Source organism: Aspergillus lucknowensis (assembly GCF_044049455.1).
Source record: "Aspergillus lucknowensis strain CBS 449.75 chromosome Unknown BJX67scaffold_14, whole genome shotgun sequence".
Lineage (NCBI taxonomy): Eukaryota > Fungi > Ascomycota > Eurotiomycetes > Eurotiales > Aspergillaceae > Aspergillus > Aspergillus lucknowensis.
In genome coordinates this window covers 110659-136757 of record NW_027263558.1, presented here as the reverse complement: position 1 = coordinate 136757, position 26099 = coordinate 110659, and the positions used below count along the sequence as shown (strand labels likewise).

General features: G+C 51.8%; 12 protein-coding genes across 12 annotated transcripts; 6 read left to right on the top strand and 6 right to left on the bottom strand.

Annotated features, from left to right (window-relative positions):
• Window positions 1-470: 470 nt before the first annotated feature.
• Window positions 471-3152, top strand: BJX67DRAFT_387395 (putative serine/threonine protein kinase (Prp4); the record flags this gene model as incomplete). The annotated part of the gene is made up of 3 exons (XM_071034212.1): window positions 471-1192; window positions 1253-1470; window positions 1534-3152. 3 exons carry the CDS (start codon window positions 471-473, stop codon window positions 2997-2999), a joined length of 2406 nt encoding a protein of 801 aa, XP_070887262.1. The 3' UTR covers window positions 3000-3152.
• Window positions 3153-3747: 595 nt separating this feature from the next.
• BJX67DRAFT_52355 (uncharacterized protein) lies at window positions 3748-4710 on the bottom strand. The gene is made up of 2 exons (XM_071035117.1): window positions 4137-4710; window positions 3748-4087 (listed from the first exon to the last, which is right to left on the bottom strand). The coding sequence occupies exons 1-2, from the start codon at window positions 4448-4450 to the stop codon at window positions 3889-3891; spliced, it is 513 nt and encodes a 170-aa protein (XP_070887261.1). The 5' UTR covers window positions 4451-4710; the 3' UTR covers window positions 3748-3888.
• On the top strand, window positions 4711-5489 carry BJX67DRAFT_52354 (uncharacterized protein). Its single transcript, XM_071035116.1, has one exon. The coding sequence runs from the start codon at window positions 4972-4974 to the stop codon at window positions 5407-5409; it is 438 nt and encodes a 145-aa protein (XP_070887260.1). The 5' UTR covers window positions 4711-4971; the 3' UTR covers window positions 5410-5489.
• An 80-nt stretch (window positions 5490-5569) lies between these two features.
• On the top strand, window positions 5570-7556 carry BJX67DRAFT_387393 (serine/threonine-protein kinase; the record flags this gene model as incomplete). The annotated part of the gene is made up of 2 exons (XM_071034211.1): window positions 5570-6194; window positions 6246-7556. The coding sequence occupies 2 exons, from the start codon at window positions 5570-5572 to the stop codon at window positions 6908-6910; spliced, it is 1290 nt and encodes a 429-aa protein (XP_070887259.1). The 3' UTR covers window positions 6911-7556.
• A 199-nt stretch (window positions 7557-7755) lies between these two features.
• On the bottom strand, window positions 7756-8949 carry BJX67DRAFT_380091 (SDR family NAD(P)-dependent oxidoreductase; the record flags this gene model as incomplete). The annotated part of the gene is made up of 4 exons (XM_071032718.1): window positions 7756-8128; window positions 8203-8354; window positions 8533-8720; window positions 8784-8949. The coding sequence occupies 4 exons, from the start codon at window positions 8947-8949 to the stop codon at window positions 7756-7758; spliced, it is 879 nt and encodes a 292-aa protein (XP_070887258.1).
• A 152-nt stretch (window positions 8950-9101) lies between these two features.
• On the bottom strand, window positions 9102-10782 carry BJX67DRAFT_52139 (Zn(II)2Cys6 transcription factor domain-containing protein). Its single transcript, XM_071035112.1, has 2 exons — window positions 10007-10782; window positions 9102-9959 (listed from the first exon to the last, which is right to left on the bottom strand). Exons 1-2 carry the CDS (start codon window positions 10595-10597, stop codon window positions 9192-9194), a joined length of 1359 nt encoding a protein of 452 aa, XP_070887257.1. The 5' UTR covers window positions 10598-10782; the 3' UTR covers window positions 9102-9191.
• A 167-nt stretch (window positions 10783-10949) lies between these two features.
• On the bottom strand, window positions 10950-12529 carry BJX67DRAFT_52152 (hemolysin III family protein). Its single transcript, XM_071035114.1, has one exon. It carries the CDS (start codon window positions 12268-12270, stop codon window positions 11302-11304), a length of 969 nt encoding a protein of 322 aa, XP_070887256.1. The 5' UTR covers window positions 12271-12529; the 3' UTR covers window positions 10950-11301.
• On the top strand, window positions 12418-13808 carry BJX67DRAFT_52145 (uncharacterized protein). Its single transcript, XM_071035113.1, has 2 exons — window positions 12418-12664; window positions 12724-13808. The coding sequence occupies exons 1-2, from the start codon at window positions 12564-12566 to the stop codon at window positions 13586-13588; spliced, it is 966 nt and encodes a 321-aa protein (XP_070887255.1). The 5' UTR covers window positions 12418-12563; the 3' UTR covers window positions 13589-13808.
• On the bottom strand, window positions 13691-15337 carry BJX67DRAFT_52200 (uncharacterized protein). The gene is made up of 3 exons (XM_071035115.1): window positions 15157-15337; window positions 14046-15105; window positions 13691-13988 (listed from the first exon to the last, which is right to left on the bottom strand). Exons 1-3 carry the CDS (start codon window positions 15222-15224, stop codon window positions 13794-13796), a joined length of 1323 nt encoding a protein of 440 aa, XP_070887254.1. The 5' UTR covers window positions 15225-15337; the 3' UTR covers window positions 13691-13793.
• Window positions 15338-15613: 276 nt separating this feature from the next.
• BJX67DRAFT_380087 (Tvp18 family protein) lies at window positions 15614-16431 on the top strand (the record flags this gene model as incomplete). The annotated part of the gene is made up of 4 exons (XM_071032717.1): window positions 15614-15650; window positions 15715-15730; window positions 15985-16080; window positions 16131-16431. The coding sequence occupies 4 exons, from the start codon at window positions 15614-15616 to the stop codon at window positions 16429-16431; spliced, it is 450 nt and encodes a 149-aa protein (XP_070887253.1).
• Window positions 16432-20644: 4213 nt separating this feature from the next.
• Window positions 20645-23465, top strand: BJX67DRAFT_380086 (Aim21 family protein; the record flags this gene model as incomplete). Its single annotated transcript, XM_071032716.1, has 2 exons — window positions 20645-21584; window positions 21646-23465. The coding sequence occupies 2 exons, from the start codon at window positions 20645-20647 to the stop codon at window positions 23463-23465; spliced, it is 2760 nt and encodes a 919-aa protein (XP_070887252.1).
• A 420-nt stretch (window positions 23466-23885) lies between these two features.
• Window positions 23886-25817, bottom strand: BJX67DRAFT_52002 (transcription factor SUA7). The gene is made up of 2 exons (XM_071035111.1): window positions 25813-25817; window positions 23886-25601 (listed from the first exon to the last, which is right to left on the bottom strand). Exon 2 carries the CDS (start codon window positions 25360-25362, stop codon window positions 24307-24309), a length of 1056 nt encoding a protein of 351 aa, XP_070887251.1. The 5' UTR covers window positions 25363-25601; window positions 25813-25817; the 3' UTR covers window positions 23886-24306.
• Window positions 25818-26099: the final 282 nt, after the last annotated feature.

The following is a 26099-nucleotide window of genomic DNA, read 5'->3' as shown; positions in this document are numbered from 1 at the left end:
TGCGATATGTGATATGAAACAAATAATGAGACCGACTCTCTCTTTGCGATGGTGAGAGGAGGGGAAAAAGTGAGATCCCCCTGGGGAGACTAAATCCCGTTTCGGTTAGGCGGAAAATCCTCTTCCCGTGACTTGCACGTCGAAAGTGAGAACTTCAACATGATGGCAAGCGGCATCGCAGCCCATCAGCTTCTTCTGAATCGAGCTCCACCGACTTCCATCTGACTCGGACTTCATCCATTTATTTCTTCGACGGGTTTTATGCCTGGCTTCGCTCGCTAGTGATAGGCTAGGTTGTCCTGTGGCATCTACGTCAGTTTGGTTCGACCTTCTCAATAGCCTCGAATACCCGTTTTCTGAGAGCACCGTTGCTAACCCGAGCTTGTTCTTGTTTGGTGTGAAGTCACTCCAGAGATTTCTGGTAGAACGATAATCCTTAACTGGACACGGCTAAGTGAGACTCAAACGCCATGGCATCACGCAGATCGAGGTCTCCATCGACCCCTTCTGAGGGTGAGATCATCGAATCAGGTTCGGAAACGAAGGCAACTACGTCGCAACTTCCTCTTAATGGCAACAGCGTTGACCGTCCCACCAGAGATAGAAATGCGTCCGCGCCCAGGTCTCCCACATCGTTGATCAGGTCACCTCTTCATCGGAGGTCGAGGTCACCCTCCCGATCCCGCTCTCCCTATCGAGCCTATTCAGGCTATAAGCGTCGACGAGAAGATGTATACGATTATGAATATGATCGTGATGTTAGACATTGTCGGTCTACCCCACCACGACGTGTAGGCTACCGTCGCGAGGAACGGTACGGGGACTGGGGTTATTCTCAAAGACAGTCTAGATCCTATTACGATTATGACCGCGATGAGACTAAGGATGCGGATTTACGGTACGGCGATGACTACGGGAGACGCAGGGATAAGCGGCCCCGAACAAGGGGCGAGTCTCTGTATCGCGAAGTCCGGAAACGCAAGCAGTATTCAGACGAAGAGTTGGAATCGGAACGAGACCGGAAAGAGAGAAGTGTGGCCTCTCAGAAAAACAGAAGGTCTCCAGCTGAACAGTCAGTGAGCGAACGGAGAATTATCCCGGCTTGCGCTCAAGATTCTAGACAAAACGCTGAAACCCAGAAAAACCAGGTGCAAGAAGCTTCCTCGGCTCCAGGTTCCAGCGGTAACCCTCAGTATGTTTTCAGACTACAAAACTTTCCCTCGCGAACGGGATCTGCTGACCTTCACGTCAGCGCCAATTGTTCAGCAGACGATAGTGCGGGGCAGCAACCGATCGAAACCCTTGATGAAGCTGCTCAGCTTGAGGCTCGCCGCAAGCGGCGCGAGGCTATAAGGGCCAAATACAAGGCTCAGGAGACACCCTTACGAATCCAAGCACTGCATCTTGGCGGTGACGGGGATATGACTACGCCGACAAGCGACACAGTTACTCCAAGCAACGAAACTCCAGGTAAGCTTCTGATACTGTCCTGGTCTGCAAGTGCGCCTCCTTTAGGTAGTAACTTCTGTGCAGATGATCATCCGTCATCTGCTCCAACTCCGGATGGGAATATTGGTGACCCGTTCTCTGAGTTTAGTGTTGGCAATGATGCCGACCTGCTCCATGGCCCCGTCGCAGACGGTCTTGACGTGGATGAACCTTCTGCAGCAGATTATGACCCTACTATTGACATGAAGGCTGAAAGGGAACGGCATGGCCGGCAAAGCGATGTTGGCGAAGTTTCTGCGGCTAGCTATGACGAGACGCAAACTCTCAGGAAGGATGTCCTCCTCCCAGATGCTCCCCAACGACAACCAGAATCCAAGGCAGGGGGTATTTATGATATGTTTGCGGATGACGATGACGACATGTTTGCCGAAGACACCCACGAAAATCCCCAGGCCACCCATGCCTCTGCGTTGTCCGCGGTTCCTCAGCCCCGAGAACTTGACATTAGCATGATGGATAACTGGGATGACCCTGAAGGATACTATAACGTGCGGCTTGGCGAGTTGATCAACGGACGCTATCATGTGCATCAAAATCTGGGGAAGGGTATGTTCTCATCCGTAGTACGAGCGATGGACTCGAAAACCGGCGACCTCGTGGCAATCAAGATTATCCGGCAAAATGACACAATGAAAAAGGCAGGTTTAAAGGAGATCAACATCCTAGAACAGCTGCGGGAGGCGGATCCCGAGGACAGGAAGCACGTTATCAGATTCGAGCGGAGTTTCGAGCACAAAGGCCACTTATGCATGGTCTTTGAGAATCTCAGTATGAACCTCCGGGAAGTTTTGAAGAAATTCGGCCGGGATGTAGGGTTGAACTTGAGGGCGATTCGAGCGTACGCACAGCAAATCTTCCTTGGGCTCAGCCTGCTCCGCAAGTGCAATATCCTCCATGCGGACCTCAAGCCTGACAACCTTTTGGTCAACGAACAACGCAATGTACTAAAGGTCTGCGACTTGGGATCAGCGTCGCCAGTTTCGGATAATGAAATCACGCCGTACCTAGTCAGTCGATTCTACCGGGCACCAGAAATCATCCTCGGGATTCCATACGAATACGCTATCGACATGTGGTCAATTGGATGCACACTGTTTGAACTCTATACTGGCAAGATCTTGTTCACAGGGCGGAACAACAATCAGATGCTCAAGTCGATCATGGAATGCCGTGGCAAATACCCGCCTAAACTCCTGCGGCGAGGCTCGTTGGCACACCTCCACTTTGACGAGATGTCAAATTTCCACAGCACAGAAGAGGACAAGATCACTGGGCGGCTCGCCACTCGAGTGATGGACTTCAAGAAACCGTCTCGTGACCTCAAGACTAGGCTGATGGGCAAGGGCGCGCAGAAGATGACCGATAGCGAAGCAAAGGAGCTTGCACTATTTGTGGATCTATTGGAGCGATGCTTGAGTCTGAACCCAGAGAAACGATGCACCCCCGCTGAGGCATTGAAGCACCCTTTCATCTCACGCGCGAAGGGGTAACAGCTGCACATAGACACAACGGACTTGACCATTTTATTATGTATATGATGTCGATGATACGTTCTTATCTGTGTAGTTGTACAATACGTAAGCCCAGGATGCCAGAGCAGAACGGTTCACAAGCAGTGGCGAAGAGTATCAAGGAGTTCTTTGACGATCATCGAGGCCTTGAGTACACATCAAAGGGCAACGGTACAGTACATAGAAAAAGGATGCCCTCCAGGGCACGTCAAAGGATGCATAAGTCTGAGTATTCCTCCAACATGTTCACGTGCTCAGCATGGATATGGTTGTGAAACGTCGAGTTGAGAGAAAAAAAAAGCCAGGATCCTGGCTGAACCTTGGGTTGGTGCAAGTGAATGGCCTGGAATCTGGATCATCGATTTCCTCTGTTGTCCAACCTGTGTGCGAGAATGAGCCTGTCCAGAACCATGTTCTTGGCTGTCAAGAATGATTCCGCCTGAGCACCATCTGCTTTCCAATCTGTCCAAACAAAGGGAGCAGTGAGACGAGCTCAACCAGTAACAAAACCTCCGAATGTCCGGAGACTGTGGACGTTTTGCTTCGACCCCTCTCGCATGATCATTGGGGGAAACTGATGATCTCATCTCGGTCCTCTTCCAAGGTTGTCATGGGCTCATGGCTCTCCAGCCCGCCCTTTAACCTTCCAACCAGAAAAAGAACGCACTGGCCACTGGCCAGTGTTGGCGATCCGCCGCTCCCCCCAAAGCCCGCCATTGCCCAGGCCCACATGGCAGCCGCCCAGCCCTTGTTTTGGAGTTGAGACGGTCAACGTGGCATTTACCAAGCCAATCAACTTGCGCCTCAGCTGTTTTCGGACTAACTCCATCTTCTCGAAGGACAAGGGCAATTGGCTTGTGGGCTTGCCTCACTTTACCACAAGCGTGCTGAGGCATGCTGCTGAACGCAGAGCAACCTTCCTCCTCGTCCTGGGTCCTGGATGGTCATAGCTGGAGCTTGGAATCCCACTCTGAGGGCTGCTCCTATTTTGGGCGAGGAGCAGTCGTTGTGGGTTCCAGGCTTTCCAGGCTCCAATCAATTCGTCGTAACTGGGCCAGGCCACAGCACTGTTCGACACCTTAATCTCAGCAGCGCATGGGGGTCCACAACCCACACCTTGGACGGTTCTTGACGGATCCCAAAATCTTTGGTCCAAAGTGTTCCAACCACACAGAGGTGGGAGGAGTGATGGGGGCTGGATGTGGTGCTTCCGGCGTGCTGTTTGCGGGTGGATGACGATGGAGGACGATGGGGCGAGGCGATTCTCTGATTAAGATGACTCTGGTCGCTGAACTGGTGTGATCAGGCTGCGGTGCCACCGGCTGCGTTGTGCTTGGGATCGAACTTGGAATCATCGAACTCCTCATCTGGGACCCGACGAAGACGCCTCGAAGCACAACTCGTCTCGCCCCCACTCGAAGCATCAACATTCAACGGCCGCGAAAAAACGGTGTGCCGCCACTTGAATCAGACCGTGAATGCCCGTGGGAAGACAAAGGTCTCCGCCATTTGGGGAGACACTCAAGTCTCTCCGAATCCATGTCATGATTCATCAACCTGAGAAAGCCTTTTTGTGTCAGCAGTGGCCGGTCGGGAAACGACCACCTGCCACCTGAGGATCCCTGAAACCACTGCCCAATGAGCACGAGGGGCGGATTGGCCTGCCAATCATTGTGGGGCTACTCTGACGCAGTGCGAGTGGGGCCGTCACACCCACCAGGAAGCACACCGCCTCCAAGAGTGAACTGGGGCGGCCAATGAACAGCGAGGTCAGCACGATCGAGTCCATTTTGGTTGATTCCCGGGCAACCACGGGCGGGCGAGGAACGGGGCTTCTGATTATCGCTGCCAATCAGGATGTCACGCCTCCTGCTGACAGTGGCCACTCCCCCGACAATGTTCGAGAGAATCTGATTCGGAGGGCGAATCTCTTTTGCTTTGCCTCCCTCCGATGATCGAAACCTACAGGCGTTATTTTTATGACCGTTGCTTTCCCTGCCCCGTATTATTCTTCTCCCTGCTCGTGTCCACTCCTGCTCTCCTCCTTTTCACCTGCCCTCCCTCGTCTGATTCTTCGCCTTCTTGCTGTTCCGTTTCTCACCTGTTTCTTCCTCTCTTTGCTTTTCTCCTTTTCATTTTTACACCGCTCGTATATCTTCTGTCTCGAGTACGATATCTTTCCTTCTCTTTTAATATATATCTGTTCCTGGATTCTTGTTGGACAACAACATCATCAACCCTCAGCTTCAGCCGCCACGGACAAACAATCCTCTCTGCCAAGCTTCTGGATCGCCTGCCTGTGCAACGAGGGAACGCTGCTTCCACCATCACCGACATAAACATCACCACCCCTCCCTCTCTGTTGGACATCCCCTGGACAGTGCTTTGACCGACTTCACTCCTTCCATGGCTTCTTAAAAGCATACCATACGGTCCGATTTGGTGTATCTGTCCGCAGTCGCGCTCTCCAGAGTCCCAGGATCGTCCTCTTCCATCGGATACCGGAGATAGGATTCAGGATTGCTCGCCTGCCGGCTTGTGTAAATATCATGCTGGCCCCTTCTCTTCCCTTCATGTACCCTCATATGCCTCCTACCCCTCCTCCTTCCCCTCCGCTCTCCCGCTGCTATGGCCCGGAAGACCGTCTAGGATTACTCCTTGCCAACCGGCTGGAGCTCACCAGCGTCCTCGGAGTTGGTGCTTATGGTGTCGTCTACACAGCTGTTGACATCCATACCGATGTCTTGTATGCTGTCAAAGCTCTCAACAAAGCTGGGCTGGATCCCCGCCAGCTGAAGTTTCAACAGCGCGAGATCAAGTTGCATCATATGGCCAATCAACATCCCAACGTGGTTTCGCTCGTTAGTATCATGGACTCTGTCGATTGCACTTACGTGGTCATTGAATTCTGCCCCGAAGGAGACTTGTTCTCCAGTATCACCGACAAAGGCCACTTCGTTGGGAATGATCCTCTCGCCAAACGGGTTTTTCTCCAGATCTTGGATGCAGTCCACTACTGCCACTCCCTTGGAATCTACCACCGCGATCTCAAACCGGAAAACATTCTGGTCACCGACCAGGGATTGACCGTCAAGCTGGCCGACTTTGGCCTTGCTACTACAGACTATCTGACCTCTGATTTTGGCTGTGGTTCTACATTCTACATGTCTCCAGGTAACGTTTCTCCTAGTTCTCTACCACCAGGGCTAACACCTTTCGCTGCAGAGTGCCAGCAGCAGAATCCACGCCCAATGTCGTACTATCAGTCGGCGCCAAATGACATTTGGAGCCTGGGTGTTGTCCTCGTCAATCTGACTTGTGGCCGCAACCCTTGGAAACGTGCCTCCGTCGAGGATTCCACGTTCCGCGCCTATCTGAAGGACCCCTTTTTCCTCAAATCTATCCTACCGCTGTCGGATGAGATGGTCTGTATCCTCAGCCGCATCTTCGAGGTCGACCCCTCCAAGAGGGTTACCATTCCTGAGCTCCGTCAACTCATTCTGGACTGTCCTCGGTTTACCCTAAACCCCACGACCCCGTGGGGATCCACAACTGGGCCACTCGTCAACTACATCCAACCCTCCCAGGTTTCTGCACCTGTCATTGAGGATTTGAATACGCAGTCTTCCACGTGCTCATCAGATTCATCCCAATATTCCGACTCTTTCTCCGCTGTGTCAGACGCTTCCTCCTACACCGAAGGCTTCCCAGATATGGAAAGCATGCCTTCCTTGGGACTGGAACCCGAAGCAGACTGCAAGGATGATATCCCGCCAGCAGACTCTGTCACATGCGGTGAGAAACTGAAACTATCCATGCCTAGACCTACTATTACAGGACCCCTAGTGATTTGCCAGCAACCATACGCCTACCCGATACGCGTCTGTTAAAACGTCACTGACGGATCATGATTTACGTCGACACATACTCATCAAACGCCTCTTTACGTTCTGTTCGATCTAATCTCACCATTCCCCTACATTGTATTATTTCCCGGATCACAATTCTGGATTTCTATTTTCTTGCCTGGACATACGATTAACGGTTCCTGGCCCGCCATTTATGGACCGCTCTGGACTACCAAACGGATAGTTGCTACCCGGGCGTTCCGAGTAGGATCCTCGGTATATATTCTCAACCCGCTTCGGATCCGTTGGGAGCGACCTGGGCCAACAACGTGGATTTTGTTGTAATATGCTACTTTTTTTGTGCTTCTTTTTTGGGGGAGGTTTATTATGGATGTTGGTTGAATATTTGTATGGTGTTTATCGGAGTTTTATCGTGGTCGCCGAGAAAATACCCCGGAAGATGAAGCATCGCATACACTTGGGTTTTGCCATCTCATGTTCAGCTGGATTTGTCATGGAGTTGAGTGGCTGCTGGTCACCCTTTTTAGGATATACCCGGAGATTGCCCTGGCCGAGGGCGACGCATGACGTTTTGTTGATAAATAGTCTGGCTTTGGTGTGAATAATGTGATCATACATCAGCTGTGCGCCGTCTCTGATATTACAAGAACGGCGCCCCGGTTTCATGAGAATACAGGCCTTTGATCTCACTCGCGCTTCTACATGAATTCTGACGTTCCTCCAACTGACGGTGCTAAAGAGAAGGCCTTGAGAGACTTGTGGGAACGGGGGAGAGGCCTTTAGATACGCTAACCCTCCTGTTTGTATATATCCATGCGTAATAACAATGTAGTATAGCATTGAACCTACCCTTATCCCCTGAGAGTTTACATGTTCCGCCCACCCGTAACCCGAATTGTCTCGCCGTTAACATAACTAAACAGCGGACTCGCAACAGCCAACACGCTCCTGGCCGCCTCCTCGGGGCTCGCCGGCCGTCCAAGAGGAATGTCAGGGTACGTGGCAGCCTCGCCACCCTTCTTCGCGCCGAGCTGCTGTCCCGGAATGCCCAGGGCAACCTTCGTCCCGTCGGGCGTGGTGATGAAGGCACCCTTCTCCTTCGCAGCCGTAAGCCTGGTCTGCACGAATCCGAAGGCGATCGTGTTACTCCGGACACCGAATTGCGGGCCCCATTCTTTGGCGATTGTGCGGGTGAGGCCGACGACGCCGGCTTTGGCGAGGGCGTAGTTTGCTTGTCCACTGTTTCTTCGCTGTTAGAATTCCGCTTTTTATTGAGCCGGCCAAGGGGCCGGGGGGAAGGGGGGAGGACATACGCATTCCCATGGATACCACTGGTGGAGCTGATGTTGATGACCACGCGAGGCTCCCCATCCTTGACGCGAAAGTATTTCGCGGCGGCACGGATGAGCTTGAAGGGCGCCGTGTTGTGGACCGCAATCATGGTGTCCCATTGCTTGTCGGAGATCTAGTTACCCATGGCCGTTCATGTTAGTACCTACACATTTGGCAGGCCCGACCTCACCTCCAGGGCTTCCCTCCTTCCTTATCTGGCACAATCCTCGATGACCAAATCCGGGAGCACAGAGGACCTCGGAGAAGGAAGGAACAACGCAAGGGGGGCCGGTGGAAAGAATCATTCATACCTTGTGGATAACTCCATCCCACGTAAACCCGGCATTATTCACAATAATATGGATCTTGCCGTTCCCAAACGTAGCAGCCTTGTCGACCAGTTCCTGGATATACTTGTCGTTGAGAATATCTCCGACCACTGCGATCGCGCGGTTTGGCTCGGCGGCGTTGATGGAGTTGGCGACGCCATTTGCCTTCTCTACATGCCGTTAGCGCGGTGGATTTCTTCAACAAAAGAAGAGAGTATGTCCGGGGATAGTACCGCCGTCAATATCGGCAACGACGACCTTGGCGCCTTCGTTTGCGAAGAGGCGGGCGGCTTCGGCGCCGATGCCTTGGCCTGCGCCGGTGATGATCGCGACTTGCCCCGCGAGCAGGCCGCGGGGGAAGTTGAGGTGGGCGTTGAGCTGGGAGAGGCGGGAGGCCATCTTTCCTCTCAGTGCGCCAGGTTCACGAGAGTGGAGAAAGAATACGGGCAGAGGTTGGAGAGAGACTGTGGGTTCATATAACATCTTACGAAGTATTGCTGCGAGGGGGATTTGCCGAGGCCCGTTGGTGCTGTCGCAGCCGAGAGCCGTCCGCACGGCTTCCCCCTTTCTTTCGCCGAACAAGAACCAGTTTTGCCATTCTTACTGAAGGTTATGTGACGAGGTGATTAGATTAAATTAGGCTAGGCTCGCGAGAGGTTGCAAATACAGTCTGCTTCCGACATGGCTTGGAGGAATGTGTCTATCCGTGCTTCGAACCCCTCGGGGTTCTGCTGCAGCCAGCACCCGCCTCGTCCATCTGCACGACCGTTGCCTGACGCACCTTTGAATAAGCCGAACGTTTCCTTGCAGAGAAGAAGCCGTCCTCGGATGAGAAAGCGGCGGACTCGGCGCGTCTCGTCTGGTCCCATCTCGTACTCGCCGTACCCTACGGTCTCGTGGCGCATCATCTCCCCAGACTGCAAGAGGAGCTCGTATGAGGTCCAGAGGTTCAAGATCCGTAGGGATAGCTCCAGGGTAGGCATGCAAAGAATTAAACTCGTTCCGTGGGTGTTTTTGTGGCCGTCCTGATGCCCGTTCGGGCACTGTAGAAGGCCCCGGCACACCGTGAGGGCCGCCTGCACCCCCTGGAGCATCTGATCGAAGCGGACTTGTCCTGGGTCGCTTAACATCTGGCGGAGGTGGTCGTGGTAAAGGACCAGGCTCTCTGAGCAGTTACATGTTGGCCGCAGGACCCTCGGGATGTGCACGGAAAGAGGGAAGCTGGTTAATCCTTTCGTGATGAACTCCTTATGAAGGAACGTCGGTGACATTGAACCCTGCGTGCAAGCGCTGTCTACGATAGAGTCTCTATACATCGAAGGATATTCTCCGCAGTTGGCCAAGAACATAGATGCATCTGGGACCTCGCCCATGAGGCTTGCAGGTAACTTGTGTTCAGGCTGTAAAGTCTATGTGGGTTAGACAAAATAATACCAAGGTGAATGAGGCCAATTACCTTACTGGGCTCGCCTTCCCGCGATGGTCTCAAGCTCGGTACAGTTTCGATGCTTTCCTTTACAAGACGATTGTCTGGGATGAAAGCAGTCTTGCTTTCCTGGAGTTGCCCCAGCTTCCGCAATGTCGATCGATTCTTGCTCCCCTTAGGTTTGCCGGACCTATTGGCAACCCTATAACGGCATGAGAGCCCATGGCGAAGGCAGCGAATGCAAGTGTCCTTCCCGGACACGTTGCACTTCACCTTTGATTGCCTGCAGTTCTCACAAGCGGTCCTCAGCTTCGGCGTTTCCCCGTGACTGGGGACTACATCTGAATCACTGACCATCGCACGCAAGGCCGGCTTTGGGAAGCGATGAAATGCAAGGGTAAACCAAATATAGGTGAGCAATGGAGGGAGAATAAGCACAATTGTTGGGCCTGTCGGCCATGTACTGTCCAGCGCATTCCGATTATATATACATAATGCAGAATTCAATTCATACTTGGTTGACGACTCGAGCGCAGGTGAAGTCAGCCGTTGTGAAACCCCGGAAACTTCATCTGACCCACGAGGCATGGCAGCCAGCCAACTGCGGTCTAGGGCCTTCATCTGCAGGAATCGGTTGAACTGACACCAGCCGCTCAAAATTCAAAGACGCAGCGCCCAATCACTCAGTGCCATCTACTGTGTCTGGTAGGTGACAAAAGGCGTTGCAAGACTCGGTACGGCGAGGTCGAGGGATAAGCTTAAGTGCAACGCCATGTACAAAACCATGCACGGGTGTCGTGAGATCAGAACGTCAACGACAATCTAGTGTTCTCGGCCTAGAGGAAAGACATTTTCTCGGGGGCGAGTGTCCAATAAGGAAGAGCACAGTGGAGACGTACTCGGCGGGCAAGCCAGCACACCATGCGAGCTGCAAAAAAAATGTAGCAGGTCGCAGTAGCTCCCTCATTCGAGTTGCGACACCGCAGGGGAAATGGTGGAGCTCACAGGCCGCAGCAATGTACTGTTTTTGCCGGCATCTTTCCTCCGGTTCTCGCCTGTGGACTGGGGTTTCCTTCGTTGCCGGCCTCGTTTAGGGCAAACTCAAGCCTACTCGCAGTCGCACAACTTGTCCTGGTCAGCACGAAGAACCTTTCTTTGGTTGGACAATTCTCGTATGGATGAGTGTCAGCGCCATCTCGTGACGGTCCGACATGTATATCTTGCCTCAGATTGGATAATCGCAACCTCAGGCCCAAAGTAACACGTTATCCAGGGAAAACTTTCTTTTTCTGCTCCGTGTGATCAAAAAGATCTTTCGTGACGAATCACATAATAAGCTCTAGGGGACAGCTGGGCGCAGTTTCGCTATGTCTGTAATCAAAAGCAGCCAAAAGTCCTGTCAGATGTGCTACGGCTGCGCAGACAACAAGCACATGAAAGATCTGATGCGAACTTCCCCAAAGATCGAACCTTCCTGGTTGCAGCCGTTCCGGGATCCGGGCAGCATATATCCCGGCACCCAGAACGTACAGAAATCCCTGAAGCAGAAGCCAGCCGAGGCCTATCTGGCGCATCATCTGTTCACGCCCATAGAGCTGCAAACCATGGATGACGGGAAATACCGCTGAGAGGCCCATGCCGACAAACAGAGATGCACGGAATGGGCGCCACCGAGGGGTTCGGAACTGAGGGAAGATCGAAACTACGATGCAGCCAAGTCCAATCGTGCATATCATGGACCAATACAACCTCTGCATCTCAGGAACACAGTAGAAGCCATAGTAGACGCTGGGCACAAAACTACCCACAATCAGTCCTACGATACCAATGTAGTCAAACGTGTTCCCAATGCGTGCCACAACCGGGGAATGGTTCGAGATGGTATGGTAGAACGCCGACATCCCCAGGCAAAAGCCGGCCCCACCGAAAAAGCAGCCAAAGGCGAGAATATCGTCGTGGGTGGCGGTCTCATAGCGCGGAGCGACGGATCGATAGAGTTGGGCGGCAGCGGGGACAACCAATAGTGACGGTAGGAGGTGTGTATAGATATTGACGGTCTCATTGTGAATATATGCGAGAGACCGGAACGAGACGAGGAACGAGTTTGACGCCGGTCGATATCCCGTATGGATATGTTGGTTATCTCGCTGCCAGGAGGGCAAATCGTCCCAGTGAAGAAGCGACCTGATAGCCCGTGGGGGGTCCTCCAGCACCGCAGTGGCAACCGAAATTGTCTGACAGCTTCCCGAATCCTTCTGATGGACTTGGGTGGGACGACGCTGATGGGGTGGCATTTCGAAGAAGCAATGAGGACCCAGAATGTGAGAATCTAACCAATATCAGAGGGATAATCAAATAAATAGAAAAATGCACTCTAAATCTATGCGCAGATGTACTTTAATTATAATATTTATGATGGTAAAATGTTGTTGAACAGAAGCTGTTGTTGGGGCCTTGAGAAGTCGGCTTCCGTTGGGAAAGCAAGACAAACAAGGCAAACAGACCAAACAAGATAAACCTGAGATGATGCGATGGCCTTGCTTCTTCCCCTCAGCCCTTCGTCGAGGCGCCAGATTGCACTGCAGCCATGACTGGCGGGACATCTACCGGGAAATGGTCTGGAAGTCGTTTGAAACCAGTCGCAGACTCCCTTGAGGCTGTGGGGTTTGTCTCCAAGGGCGACCGCAAGTACAGCTCGCGTTCCTTTCCCCACCCATGCTTCAGGCTTCGGCTAACACCATCTTCAGGCTTCTGGACCATAAAGCTCAGCAGGACTACTACGATAGAATCGTGACCAGGTACATTGAGTTCTGTGCTCGTCATTCAAAGGACCTAGACGCCGCCTGGCTATCCCTTCCCAAGAGTGCCTCCAGCGATGCGACCAAAAACCCCCCAGCCTCCGTTCCAGAGTCCGCCAAACCAGGAGCGTCACCTGGTCCCTCAGCTGCCACAGAGTTGTCCACGCTGCTTCTCTCCCTTCGTAAGCTTCGCGAAGCTGTCTTGGCAACAGCCTCAACTACCCCCCTCGCTTTCTCTCAGCGCGTCCATGTATTTTCCATCAAAGTTTCCATCCAAGCTCAACACCCGCCGTCTTACTTTCCCTCCCTCCGTTACCTTCTCGATCACCTCCATACTCCCTCCAATCCGCTCCCGGACTCCGAATTGAAAGATCATATCTCGTATCTCATCCTTGATTACGCTTGCCGACAAGAGGACCTGTTTTCTGCATTCGAGCTGCGTGCACGGGCTCGGAGGCAGTATAATTTCCACTCGCAAGAAGTTGATCAGGTTTTATGGGCCATAGCGCACGGCAATTGGATCGTGTTTTGGCGAGTTAGAAAAGAGGTGGATTCCATCATGCGGGCGGTAATGGACTGGGCAGGAGGTCGGGTTCGACGACATGCTCTTAAAGCAGTTGGGAAGGCTTACCTCGGAGTCGACATCGATTGGGTCGTTGAGGGCTGCACCGGAGACCAGACTTGGACGTGGGAAAAGCTGGTGGAAGCAGAAAAGCTGGGGTGGCAGAGGGAAGGTGACAGGATCATAATCCGAAAGCCGAGGCCAAAGCCGAAACCTGAGGGAGGTCTCAGGCCCATTCGAGAAAACACATGACGATACCCAGTGACGATATTATGCATTCCAACACGATACTTCCAAAGCGTTCCTTGCATTGGGTTATGGCGTTCGGTATAAGGTGTTCGTGGTGTTTCGGGTGCGGACATTAGGTATCTCCATAGAATGCATGCCAGCAGTTCACATCCATCGATCACAACTTTTTTGCGAGCTTGTCTGCATCATTCCATGATTCATGGCATTGCTACAGCTTGAAATCTGCATTAAAACGATCAAGGTTTGTATGTCCCGTGACTGGTTGTTTAGCAATAGCTTCAACAAGTCCTGTTTTCAACTGCATGGATTTGTCGGAACAAAGTTCGTAGACTGTTGCCAAATTGAACACGAGGCTCGAGAACGAGTGATGGGTGTAGATCAGCGATTCCAAAACATTGCGTGCCTAAAGGGCTTGCCGTTAGCTTTTGCGCGGCGCGGCGCATCAAGACAGGGAACCAACCTCATTTAGCTGCCCGGTGTATAGCAAACACACAGCCAAGTTTTGGGAAACGGTGGCGTCCTCAATTTCCCTGTCTTTGATGGTTAAAAGAGTTCGCCATTCGAGGACTGCGTCATTGTAGCGACCCTCTACCATGCTGAGTAGGGGCTTGAATAGTGCATCTCGGGTGTCTCCGAAGTCTCCACACAGTTGCCTCGCGGCATTGACATCGCCAAGAGAGAGGAGGAGGAGTATGGTTCTTAATTTGATGGTTCTGTTGACTGGCTCCGTTTTCTTCAAGCCTTCCAGCGATCTCTTGGCCGCACCGAGATCCCCCATCTCAATCAAGGCATTCACCGTACGTATCCCAAGATCAGACAGTCTTTGTCTCCAGATTTCCCGCTCAGCGGGATCCAAGTCTGGACGCATTATCTCCCTTCGAGCTTCCAATCCGATTTCATACAAGCCTCCAATACCCCGACGCGAGTCACCAAATCCAATACTTTGTAGTCTGATGGCTAGAATCCGGAGTGGCCACGGCGCGATATGTCGAGGGTAGTTTGGGTGGCTGTTATCCGCACCGGCTGCCTTCGGAGCGGGGCTCACATAATAGAATGCCGAGCTTAGATCCTCTAAAGCCTTGGACTCTTGGGCTGCGATGATTGTATTACCAGAAAGTTCCAGGCATGCCAACCGCGTGTAGAACAACCCAAAAACCTGCTGAACATCGGTTGGGGATAGAAACGAAGACGTCAGAATAGCGCCACATAAATAGGCGGCGAGGAGAAAATGTCCTTCGGCCAGAAGTCTCTCAAGGGTGCAAAGTGACGAAGCCAATGTTTCATCAGCTTTAGGCGATGCGAACTCCGACCGCAAAGCATGTGGAATATCGACTTGTGAGAGGGAATGGTAGTTGTCATACCGGAGGAGAAACGAAAGGTCTTTCTCAAAACCTGATGATAGCTCTTCTGGGGCCAAGGGATCTAATGTTCTGAAAGAAGTACCCGTATATGCCCCATAATCGGCTGCATTTTGGGTCGGGAGTGTGGAGGAATTGTTCGAGTTCTCAGTGCTGAGAGAGCTATATTACCATCAGCATCCTATCGGCTAGACTGTGAATAACGTCTCTTACTCGTCTGGTTGGTCTAAAGGGCCTTTAGTTGAACTACGCGGTCTTGAAGCTGGAACAATCAGTGCCATTTCATGTGCCTCATTAGTGAGGCAGCGAGAACAAGAAACCGCTTACATCTGGAGATGTTGCGACCGTGTTTCGACCCTGGATCCATACTAGAGGCTGTCACCGGCCGTATTCTTGGAAACGATATCCAGATGGAGTTAACTTTCTCGTTTACCACAAGGTCATCCAAATCAGGGATTCTGCCGGCGGGCGGTGAGGTGATCAGCGAGAATTTGCAAGTTGGCCCCAGTTTTGTTTTGGTGCCATTGCAGTATCTACAGGCCGCTCTTGACTTTCTCACCAACTTGGCTTCCTCCTCATCAATCTACGCCTACGCTTCGATACCGTTCTGTTCGCTGAATACCTAATCCCTATCGCCTGCGATAACATTGCTGTATCCAAAATTTTCATCATGTCTCTTGGTGAAGAGTTCCGCTCGAGAAACTTTAGTATGAGCTTCCACCTTGCTTTTGTTGACTGTCAGCAGGCAGAGGCTAATGATCCCCCTCTCAGGTATCTACGGACAATGGTTTGTGCTTCAATTTCTGATAAGTTATCTGTTTCTTCCATCGCCATGTTGCGCATCTCCAAAACGCCCTTGGCCTGTCTGTAATGGCTGCCTGGAATCTCTGAACGGAGACTCTTGGCATTGTTTGTACCGTCTCAACCTTCGCCCGGATGGGTGGTCGCTTCTGAGCGGCTTGCATGAGTTGTACCATATTCAAAACTCTGGACCGAGGTGCCACATCTTAACCAAGACGGGTTGCTGACGTTTCTGGCTAGGACGGGCGTGCTTTGCATTATCCTGTGTCTTGCTGTCGGCATTGCCAACATTTTCTCATTCAACGCGGTTCTCATCATATTCAGCATATTGTGCATGTGAGTCGAAAATCTCCTTTCTTGGTATGCACCCTGGCTTATCGGCTTAGTGTTTCCGGCTGCATCCTCGTGTTCGTTGAAGTACCTTTCCTCCTTCGAATCTGCCCTACCTCCGAGAAATTTGACAACTTTATTCGACGTTTCACAACGAATTATATGCGCGCTGCTGTGTATACCGTTATGAGCATTGTCCAGTGGCTTAGTTTGCTCAAGGATGCCTCCAGCTTGCTGGCCGCGGCTGTCCTGCTCCTCATCGCCGGCATTTTCTACGCGCTCGCCGGCCTCAAGAACCAGGATTTTGTTGGTAGCAAGACTCTGGGCGGGCAAGGCATCGCGCAAATGATTGTTTAATGCGACATTATCGAATTATGCACACTACATCTTTTTTGGGCTTGTTCGTTCGACAAAATATACGCATCTACGATACGGCTTGTCGTCTGCACGTCGAAATGGTGATGGGACACGGAATGGCAAACGAAAGGGAACGGACGTACTGATGAGGGATTATACCTGCGTCCGGTGCGCTATGATTATGATGTGACGCTGCTATTCTCGACATCGTTGTTCAGGCTTGTGTACTAGTATCCCCTGCTGGTTTGAGAAACCACGTCTTGTCTGAGACTGGACCTGGGTTCAAGCATTTCGAATTATCATTTATCGGACGGGCGAGCCTTGAATTATTATTTCTGGTTTTGTTCATACATGACTTTGGTGATGATCATGGTGATCATCCTGGCTGGAACCTGATTCAGTGCTTTTGCCTGTTATAGTGTATACTCTAATTACGGACATCCTGGTGATGGATTACTTGGACCCTACAAAACCAATGGAGTTGACAGGCATACTGGTATGAGTGTTGTGCCAAAGACTACCACAATAACGTTGCAGACTGGCGTTCCTGCCTCGTGGAGAGACGGCGAAAAGACCTTCAAGTTCTTGGTTCACGACACCTGGCAGAAGCACTTCCTAGCAATGTATGTGCATTATAACTGATGCGAGGTAATTTTGCATGTATGATGCAACTAATATGCAGGTTGTGAGCTCTTCTTATCTCTCACTTCTTCAAGTAGAGTTGCAATAATGTCCGCAAAATCCAACTGAACATTGGAGAAGAATAGCAATATGATCATGAATTTCAACAAGGCGGTTCGCATTCTTCAGCTTCTTATCCCTCGTGAGTCTGGAGAAGCTGCAAGTGAGTCGATACTTCGACTCCACTACATGGTCAAGGATGCTACTGCTAATTGTACTGCTTGTAGTTCCTATCATTGCCATAGTCCTGACCGGAGCAAGGACTGTTGCCGGGGTGCTCCTGCTAACAGGAGTAGACTCCTCGTAGTCCTCCTCGAAGGAGCCTCGTATTTCTCGCGCATACAAGGTCCACAGGCGATTTCACAGGATTTCGCATGTTCTTCAGCGCAGTGTCAATACCCACTGTATACACAAGCACTCTTACCAACATCGAATGACCTTGACATTTCTCGGCCCCTTTCATCTTCGTTTTTGAACCGCTTCTCGATTCCCCGACGATTTTCTGGAGTGCTGGCGAACCCTACGTCATTCCCCAGAAAACGCCCTCGGGTTACCCCGCACGATTTGAAGATCACTGCTCAGTGCCTGGGCGAAGGCGGCAGTCTCGGGCACGACTCGCTGTGTTTCTGGAATGAGATTGGCCTTTTGAAAATACCTCAGTTCGAAATCACTCAGCCATGGAGGACCAGGAGGACTTGCTTCAAATTTAGCCCGCTCTCTCCTTGACTTGTATGTAAATTACAACCTCCCACCTAGCATATCCTTCAAGGCTGAAAGAGAACGACTGTGGAACAAGGAACTCTGTTTGGCGACCTTGCGTCCCTGCACGTGTGGCAGAGGGACCGGGGGATCGTTTGCAAGACGCACGAATATAGCCGTCAACCTCAACAGGTGCGGCCAACGACTTGAATGATTTTAGCGGTCCATCAATATCAAACATGCGGCCGCAGACCCCTGAGGCAGACAGCAAGCCTTATCCGGATCCATTTGAGATCCGCGGCCGCTGATTAATGCCTCTCCATTGAGCTCGCTGAGTATGAGCAGTCGAGAACACCCAGGGCCCATGATGTTTCGTTGAATCTCTGCTAACAAGAGCGTGATAGGGCGGTAATATCCGGCCTTGAGGAAACCAACTCGAACTGATTCCGGAGGAATGCTTCCGCTCTTCCTCCAGAATTTCAAGGCATTGTTTCCTGGATAGATCTGGATGGAGTTGTAAATATGCTTGATTAGAGATGGCGATTTCCCGCCGCTGGAAGGGGGTGGAAAACAAAACTTGATAGACCAATCAACCGGCTTGATTGCGTGCTTTCATGAGAATCGGTTCTTCTGTACCTGTGCATTACTGGTGTCCTCTGGAGTTGAATCTAGATTCCACACGGGACTGAGGTAATTCTGAGCATTGGTGCCTTGGGAGCTCCGGCTTGCCGACACGCGAAAGCTCATGTTGACCAATTGCAAGGAAGACTCGCAGTAAGCCCTCCGCGGCGAGGACGAACGCGGAATGATTGAAAGCTCCCGAAGCCTCGTTCCCTTTCTCACATTGAGAATTGAAGCTGAGTTCGTTGGTGATGGTCGATACACCTGGGCAGCCTCACCGCTTCCTTGGAGGAAGCAGCAGATGCGGCCAGTCAAATACTGTAACGGTACTGACAAGCCGTGAGACGTTCATCTCCTCGACGCAGTACACGATTTTCACAGTGCAGCCGGCCCTGCCAACTTGCAGCCAACTTTGAGAGGCGCTGATACAGAAACCTAAGAAGCCAATGAAGAAGACTCTTCTCAGGCTGTAAGAAAGGATATGATTGGGCCCCTAGTTTTACCCCACTTGGCAGGGTCCTGAATTGATCCAGACCTGAAAGCTCAACCATGTGCGCGCTGCGCATGAGCAGCATAATTTTCAACTTGTGATATGACAGACAAGGAGAAACTTGAAGTGAGGAAGCAATGAGATCCGCCGGGGTTTCATGCTGTTGACGAGGACGAGGTCTGTATTGTTGGGCGAATCAGGAATTACTGAAAATAGGGTTGGTTGAGCCTGGCAGATCAAACCAACGCAGCGGGGGACGAGTTTGAAGATAATCCTGAGACCTTGCCAGATGAACTGTTGTTGTTCTCTCTTTATGAGACAGGGACGAGAAAATTTGATCCCATCCGAGTAAAAGGGGTTTTCAATACAACAGTGGTCTCTTGCCAAGGTTCGTACCTTTTCTTCAGAGTACTTCCGAGTCATCCTCCTTGAGGGCCTTGAGGAAATTCAGGTTGGACAAAGCTGAAGTTGGATCCATGGGTGGGTGCATGCTGGCCGAGAAAATCCCTCAGTCCAAAAATTCTCCAAAAAAAAAAAGAAAATTACGGTCCCCCCAATGCATCAGTTTGATATGTCTGACCACACCTGTGGTTTCGCCTTGACACAGGCCTTTAAAAATGGATGAGAAAGTCTTATTTTATTAGTGTATATGCAGACAGAGGGTTTCAACTCTCCCCGGACGATGAGTGCGTTCCTTGTAGTTGTAGGTCGGTACGGGAATTGCTCATCAGTCACGGGATCAGACAGGCCTCAATACTCCTCTAGAAAAGCCCGTTTTGGAAGCCGAGTTGTACGAGTTGGCAGGAGTACCCGGCTGGCTGGGGCGTAGCAGAATGCTGTAATTGCAACGAACGGCCTCCTGTTGGCTCACAGCCGGCGTCTGGTCACCGTAGTTTCCAGACCATGGAGGAGGGAGGGCCTTCAAGTTGCCAGTCAGAGCAAGTCACGCGAATGGGGAAGTGGGCCGTGGCACGAAGAAAGTGCCAGTGGTTAGTAGAATGTGGTTTGATAGCCACCGGTTTTTCTTACGGGCTGTAATACAGTATTATTTCTGCTGGAGAAGTCGAACCTGGGCAGGCACTCAAGTCATACATCATCTGCTGCTGCTACTCCTCCTCCTCCTCCTCCTACTCGCCTCAAGCTGTTCTTTGTCTTTTCTTCAATCCAAATCTTCCTGTTTGCCTGCCAATTGAACACATATCTCCTCAAATCTATCAGTCAGCTCGCTGAGCTCTCGTCTTGCCCCGCTCGACTCGCTCTCTACCACAGCCTTCGACCTGTTATCATTACCTCATTTGTGAGTGTTGGATCTTGCCATTGGTTACCCATATGATATCCCTATCTTTTAGACCCGTCAAGTCATTGAAATGCCACTGCCATCCTCAGTGTTTGAGCCGTGGGATTGAGGATGCCGTTGGCTTCCTTTATCTTATCAGGAGCTCAGCTTCGGCGGCCTGCCTCTCTGCATGAGCCCTCCCTCATCCCCCTTTCTTCCCTGCGCCTTTCCCGGCGATGTTCACTTGGCTTCAAGGGTTGGTCAAGTTACATTATCTGCTGGCGTATAATTGCTATCAAGGTCTACGATACTGTTGTTGCTGTATTTCATTACTTGTACCTCATCTTGCACCCCTCGCAAAGCTTCTCTCCACCTAGTCAGAGACTAACCAGCGTCCAAACCAGTACTCAGTTCCGCTTGATTGTTTTTACATACATTGATCCATCATGACGACACAAACGGGCCCTATAATACCACCTCGGCCGTCGAGGTCACCTCTTGAAAACGCTGCTACAACAGACATGCCGAAGATTCCTCCTCGCCCTACCCGCCGCATTGAGCGATCCGTGTCTCCTCTTAGCTCCAACTATGCACCCTCCCCATTGAATGAGCCCCCCAGCGGCTCGGCCCTGTCTCATACTGTCTCCAATGACCCGCCGCCTCGACCACCCAGTGTGACGATACCATCGCTTGGCGAAGAAGGCATCGAGTACCAGGACTTGGACGTCGGGAGTGCTCCCGACAACCATCACCCAACCCCAGCAGAGACCCGCAACGTAGCTAGCGATCTTAAGCTCCATGCACCGCGACCCTCGCTTCCTACCTCCAGCGCCAAGGCCAAGGTGCAGGCAGTAACTCGCACGGATTCCAGCCAAGCTGCAGCTGCAGGCTTTGGCACGGTAGGCTCTCCTTTGCAAGATGAATTTCCTGAGCAACCCCCTCGTTCCGTCTACTCGGCTCAGGGTTCGCGGGCAGCATCCTCGACCACATCCTTTGACCGCCCACGCTCCATACACGATGATGAACATGGCATCCCCGAGATCGGCCAGAGAGTTCCAATGTTAGCTAATGCGGGTGACGTACAAGCTCCGTCCCCCAGTCCCTATTTGGACCAGCCGGGTCAGCGGTCTGGTCGCGGTCATCACCGAACTCGCAGTGGCCGGGAAACCTCACTGCCACCCGGAAGCTACGGCCTCCACGGCCATGGCGTACCTGCTAATGACAAGTTCGAAAAAGCTTGGTATGAAAAGCACCCAGATGAATATGTCAAGGAGGAACAAGGCCATTACGGCTCCGGTGTTGGTACCCCTCGACCTGATTGGGCCCTCAGTAGCGACGATTTGAACAAGATAGTTCGCGGTTCAGCTGTCACTGGCTCGGGACTTGGTGAGTCTCCTCTCACTTATACTCAAGGAAACTTTATAGGGACTTGCTGATAGAAGTCAAGGAACATCACCCGCTGTTACAGGAACACCAGAGGAGGAGGTCGGTTACATCGCTTCGGATGAGTATAGCAATCGCCTTGCTTCCCCACCTCTAGAATCGAAACACGACTCACATCCTGCTGTCGAATCGCCGCTTCGTAATACAAATATTCCGGCCACAGATGCTCAAGAGCAAGGAATGGACAAACCTGCCGTGATCCACGTTGACGAGCCTTACCATCACCTCCACCACCCGGACGGGTTTGCCCAGACTCCGGACCCTGATGAAATCACCCATAGAGCTAATGGTGAAGAGGAAGAAGATGAGCCGATCTTAGCTGCTGATGAAGTGCGCCCCGAATCTGCTTATCAACACGCCGCTGTCTCCCCTACGTTCGGCCCGGATTATGAAGGTCGAAGTCGAACCCCGAGCGTCAACGGGAGTCGTTCGAACAGTAGAGCTAGTCGTCCTGGTAGTGCACCAGCTCTCGCCAGGTTTAATTCGAGAGAAGAGCACGATATTCACGCACCCCTCGAAGATGTTGAAGAATACGAGCCGTTGTTCCCGGAGGATGACTCCAAGGAAAATAGGCCTATTTCCACGTCGGAACGCTTCAAACAGCGCCCAGACAACCTCAAACACCGTTTCCCTAGCGAGGATATCTGGGAAGATTCGCCGAACAGTCTTCAGCTTCATGCAACCGTTTCCACACCTGATATCCCGAAGGAAGACCGTTTTGAGACTCCGGAACGGGAGACGACGCGCAAAAGTCAGACCTCTGCCGTCGACAGTCACCAGATTGCGCAACGCATTTTGAATTCGGAGGAAACGAGTGAGAAAGTACCCTCTCGTCCTGGAGTGGCGAAGCAGAGATTTCCTAGTCGTGATATTTGGGAAGATGCGCCAGAAAGCCAGACTTTAGTAACGACGATAGAGCCGTCCGGCGGAAAGCAAGCCACAAGCCCAGATGTACCATCAAAACCATCCCTTCCCCGTCGGCCTGAGAAGCGCCAGCCTCCTCAAGTTGATGCATCCACTAAACCAACTTCACCCATTGAGAAGCGACAGCCACCAGTCATTCCCGACAGACCAAAGCCTCAGATACCTGCACGGCCCGCTAACCGCATCGCTCGAGCAAGTGGCGAGGAATCTCAAGATGCATCAATCAAGCACAAGCCTGTTGTTCCGGCTCGCCCAACTGGGGGCAAAATTGCCTCTTTGAAGGCCGGCTTCCTTTCTGACCTGAACTCGCGTTTGCAGCTCGGCCCGCAGGCACCTCCCAAGTCGCAAGAGAAGACGGAACAACCGGCAGAAAAGGGACCGTTAAGTGACGCTCGCAAAGGGCGGGCTCGTGGACCTGCGCGGAGAAAGCCTGCTGTTGATAGCCCGAGCGCCAGGCTCCCTACGATCCCTGAGATCAAGATTACCGAGACATGGAATGTCTGGCAGGTCCGCGAGGACGGAAATCTGGTCGTGGGCGATGGAAATAACGGTAGTCAAGTCAGCACAACCGCGCCAGAGCCCTCGGGTTGGAACAAAACGATGGCGTCTCCTTTGGCTCGGAATATATCTGGAGACTCTGTTGACCCACAGAGACAGCCTGCAAAGGAGGAAATTCCCGAGCCCAGAAGCCCGGAACCGAATACTGAGGAGACAAAGACGGAGTCCGCCAAGGAGGGATCGCCTGACGCTTCGAATACCGACTCGCTTGCTGAGCCTGCCGAACCTGCCGATTCCCCAACTGCTGTATCGGAAGAGGTCGATAACGTTGTTGAGTCCCCGGCCGCCACCGCCGACGACAAAAGAGCCTCTGACGATGATGAGGTTCAAACGTCCACTTAGACGCTCCTCCGTCCATTGAATACTTTCCCCATGCATTTATCATCTGTTGTGCTTTTTGTCTTTCCCCTACTGTCTGACGCCAATGACTAAATGACCGTGACCCCCAGCCAGACCAGCCTAGGAGCACCACATCAGCGAGCCAACCCATGCTCTGTCAAGTGCGGTTGTCATTGATTCGATGATTTATGATGGATCTATTTGCCATGGCTCGGCTCTTCGGCCGGCATATACGTCCCCGTTCTCTTTAGAACTCTCAAGCATACCACACAACATATGACCATGAGTTTCGACAACTGTACCTCTCTGATAATAAAACTATAAATCGCTTCTCTCAAGTACCACCAGTCCTAGCAAGGGTTAGACATAGGACTGAAAGCAAAAACCGACTCCCCGCCTAGGCTCCGCGCCGAAGTCGTAGGGCAATCGTAAGCTGAGGGAACGAATGAACCCCTGTTTATCTTGAGAGCTTGCGAATGAAGGATGCTACTCTACTCACACGACATAACTTACTCCTCCTAGAAGGATGTAATAATGCTGATACTGCAACGTTACAAATTTATTTCGTATTCCATGTTGAATATCAGTAGCATGCAAGATATCTCCATCTGGCCTCGCGAGAATCACGTAGTACCAACCGCAAACTAGGAATGAGGATGAAGATAACCGAGAAGGGTAGAAAAGCAAATCGAGCAAGAGCTGCGACTCGGGCGTCTTGAATTCTTGTTTTTGGGTTTGGGTATCTCATAAGAATGGCTCAGTAGATCGCGGGTTCTAACTAAAAGATTGGCTAATAAGCATTAAACCGGAGGAGCCTTGGGAAAAGGGAGAAAAAATCAACAGTCTAACTGGGTGGTAAGTTTTTCGGGTCACCCTTCCCATCTTTGATCCAGTCTTGATCAACTAGGCGTTCTCTGTCGCCGTAGAGTTGCTTGTAGGCACCGCGGATTGTTCCGTCGCTGACGTGAGCGACTTGGGAGATTTCTTTTGCGGATTTGGGATGGCCCATGAGATACGAGGCCATATAGATACATGCTGCAACAATTGAAAGAGGAGAGCGACCAGCCAGGTTTCCCTCGGTGGTGACGCGGTCAGAGAGCGCCACCGATACGCTCGTGACTTGGTATGGTAGATCGAGCAGGTTGCAGAAACGGTTGCAGAGATCGCTGGGCTTAGTGGAGGTTGTCGCCGTGTAGGTGTCGTTGGGATCTGGAACACCTCCGCTTGAGACAACTGCATTGACACGCTCAAGGTTCTGTGCAGTGAAAAATTTCTCCAGCGCCTTGTAGATACGCCCAATCTCCTTCCTTGTGACCTTGGTGACGGCAAAGATTTCGGTGAAGGTACGTGGGACTTTACATTGCCGGCAGGCGATGAAGATACAGCCGGCAATGATTACATCCTGAGACTTGCCCTTGAATGCTTTTGCGTCGTCGACAATCTTGAAAAGATATTTCGCAGTATCCGCCACATTCTTCTGGATGCCGAACCCATCACATAGTGCACCAATCTCCTTGTATGCGGCGAGAAGGGACTTGTTTGCCTTTTCACTAGACTGCTTATTCTGGGCGCGGTATAGATCGCGGACTCGACCAGAACCACCGCTGGCGATTTGGGTCTCCAACTGATCGCCATTCAGCAGGGGATTCATAGCATCACCAACACGGGACGGATCGTCATTATTCTGGTCGTCGTTCGAGAACGTCCGCCATTCTGAGTGCATATCAATCTCTCTATCTGCAAGCACTAGGCCGCAGGAACCGCACACGGTTTCATGGGAGCCAGGGAATTCCAGATTTGGAGGCACCTCCTTACATTCCGGACAAATGACGTGAGCCGATAGGTTCTTCCTCCACGGCGCGTTATCCTGGCCCCTGGCAGAAGTGGAGACAGCAGCCATTTTCTTGGTCGCGCTGATAGCGTGGGTGCTTCTGTGAATTTGCTTTCCCGGAGTTGAATCTCAACCTGAAGGGGTATTTTTCCGGACACAAACGAATGAACAGTGGCGGGTACAGATTGGCGCTGGAGTTCGTCAATAGAAAATCGGGATCAGCCTCGATCTCGACAGTGCGAAGGAATGAAATCGGAGCAGCAGCGCAAATATCGAAGACTTGGCTTTCAAGTCACCTCTCTGCGTCACTGTTCCTTCATAATCATGTCAGCCCATAGCCCCAAGCGATGCGACGACAATGAATTTGGTAGGATGTCTTGGAACGAGCCCAAGTACAAGTTCTAGCAACAAAGACCGTGGCACGGGAATCATATTGCCACTCAAAGAATCTGGCCTTCCCCTGACACTCAAAGGGATGAAATGGGGTAGGTTATCAGGCTCTTTCAAGTGATGCTTTACCTTTCCGGGATGGACACAGGCTCGAAAAACCAGAGGAAAGCACGTTCACAAGGGAAAGCAGACAAGGAAGTATCTCCTGCGACAATCCCCAAGACCTTTGAGGCCTTGAAACCAGACTTCTCCGACCGCGATGAACCAGTCAAGGTCTCCGTGAGCGAGGCGATATCTCACGGAAAAGGGTCACAGAATCTGACAAGCTGCTGCGAGTAAGGTCGGGTGAGAACGAGGGCAGCGAAGCAATGTCGATGGTCAAGTTTCAAGACAAGAGAGGCCGTGTGAAACAGCGG

Coding starts and splice junctions, on each gene's coding strand:
- BJX67DRAFT_52200 (XM_071035115.1), bottom strand. CDS start 15,224: ATGGCACTGATTGTTCCAGCTTCAAGACCGCGTAGTTCAACTAAAGGC. Junction 15,106..15,156: donor CCTTTAGACCAACCAGACGA/GTAAGAGACGTT, acceptor ATGGTAATATAG/CTCTCTCAGCACTGAGAACT. Junction 13,989..14,045: donor ACACCGGGCAGCTAAATGAG/GTTGGTTCCCTG, acceptor CAAGCCCTTTAG/GCACGCAATGTTTTGGAATC.
- BJX67DRAFT_52139 (XM_071035112.1), bottom strand. CDS start 10,597: ATGAAGGCCCTAGACCGCAGTTGGCTGGCTGCCATGCCTCGTGGGTCA. Junction 9,960..10,006: donor GGGAAGGCGAGCCCAGTAAG/GTAATTGGCCTC, acceptor TAACCCACATAG/ACTTTACAGCCTGAACACAA.
- BJX67DRAFT_52002 (XM_071035111.1), bottom strand. CDS start 25,362: ATGGCTGCTGTCTCCACTTCTGCCAGGGGCCAGGATAACGCGCCGTGG.
- BJX67DRAFT_52145 (XM_071035113.1), top strand. CDS start 12,564: ATGACTGGCGGGACATCTACCGGGAAATGGTCTGGAAGTCGTTTGAAA. Junction 12,665..12,723: donor GTCTCCAAGGGCGACCGCAA/GTACAGCTCGCG, acceptor CACCATCTTCAG/GCTTCTGGACCATAAAGCTC.
- BJX67DRAFT_52354 (XM_071035116.1), top strand. CDS start 4,972: ATGATCGAAACCTACAGGCGTTATTTTTATGACCGTTGCTTTCCCTGC.
- BJX67DRAFT_52152 (XM_071035114.1), bottom strand. CDS start 12,270: ATGCCACCCCATCAGCGTCGTCCCACCCAAGTCCATCAGAAGGATTCG.
- BJX67DRAFT_52355 (XM_071035117.1), bottom strand. CDS start 4,450: ATGTTGATGCTTCGAGTGGGGGCGAGACGAGTTGTGCTTCGAGGCGTC. Junction 4,088..4,136: donor TCCGTCAAGAACCGTCCAAG/GTGTGGGTTGTG, acceptor GGTGTCGAACAG/TGCTGTGGCCTGGCCCAGTT.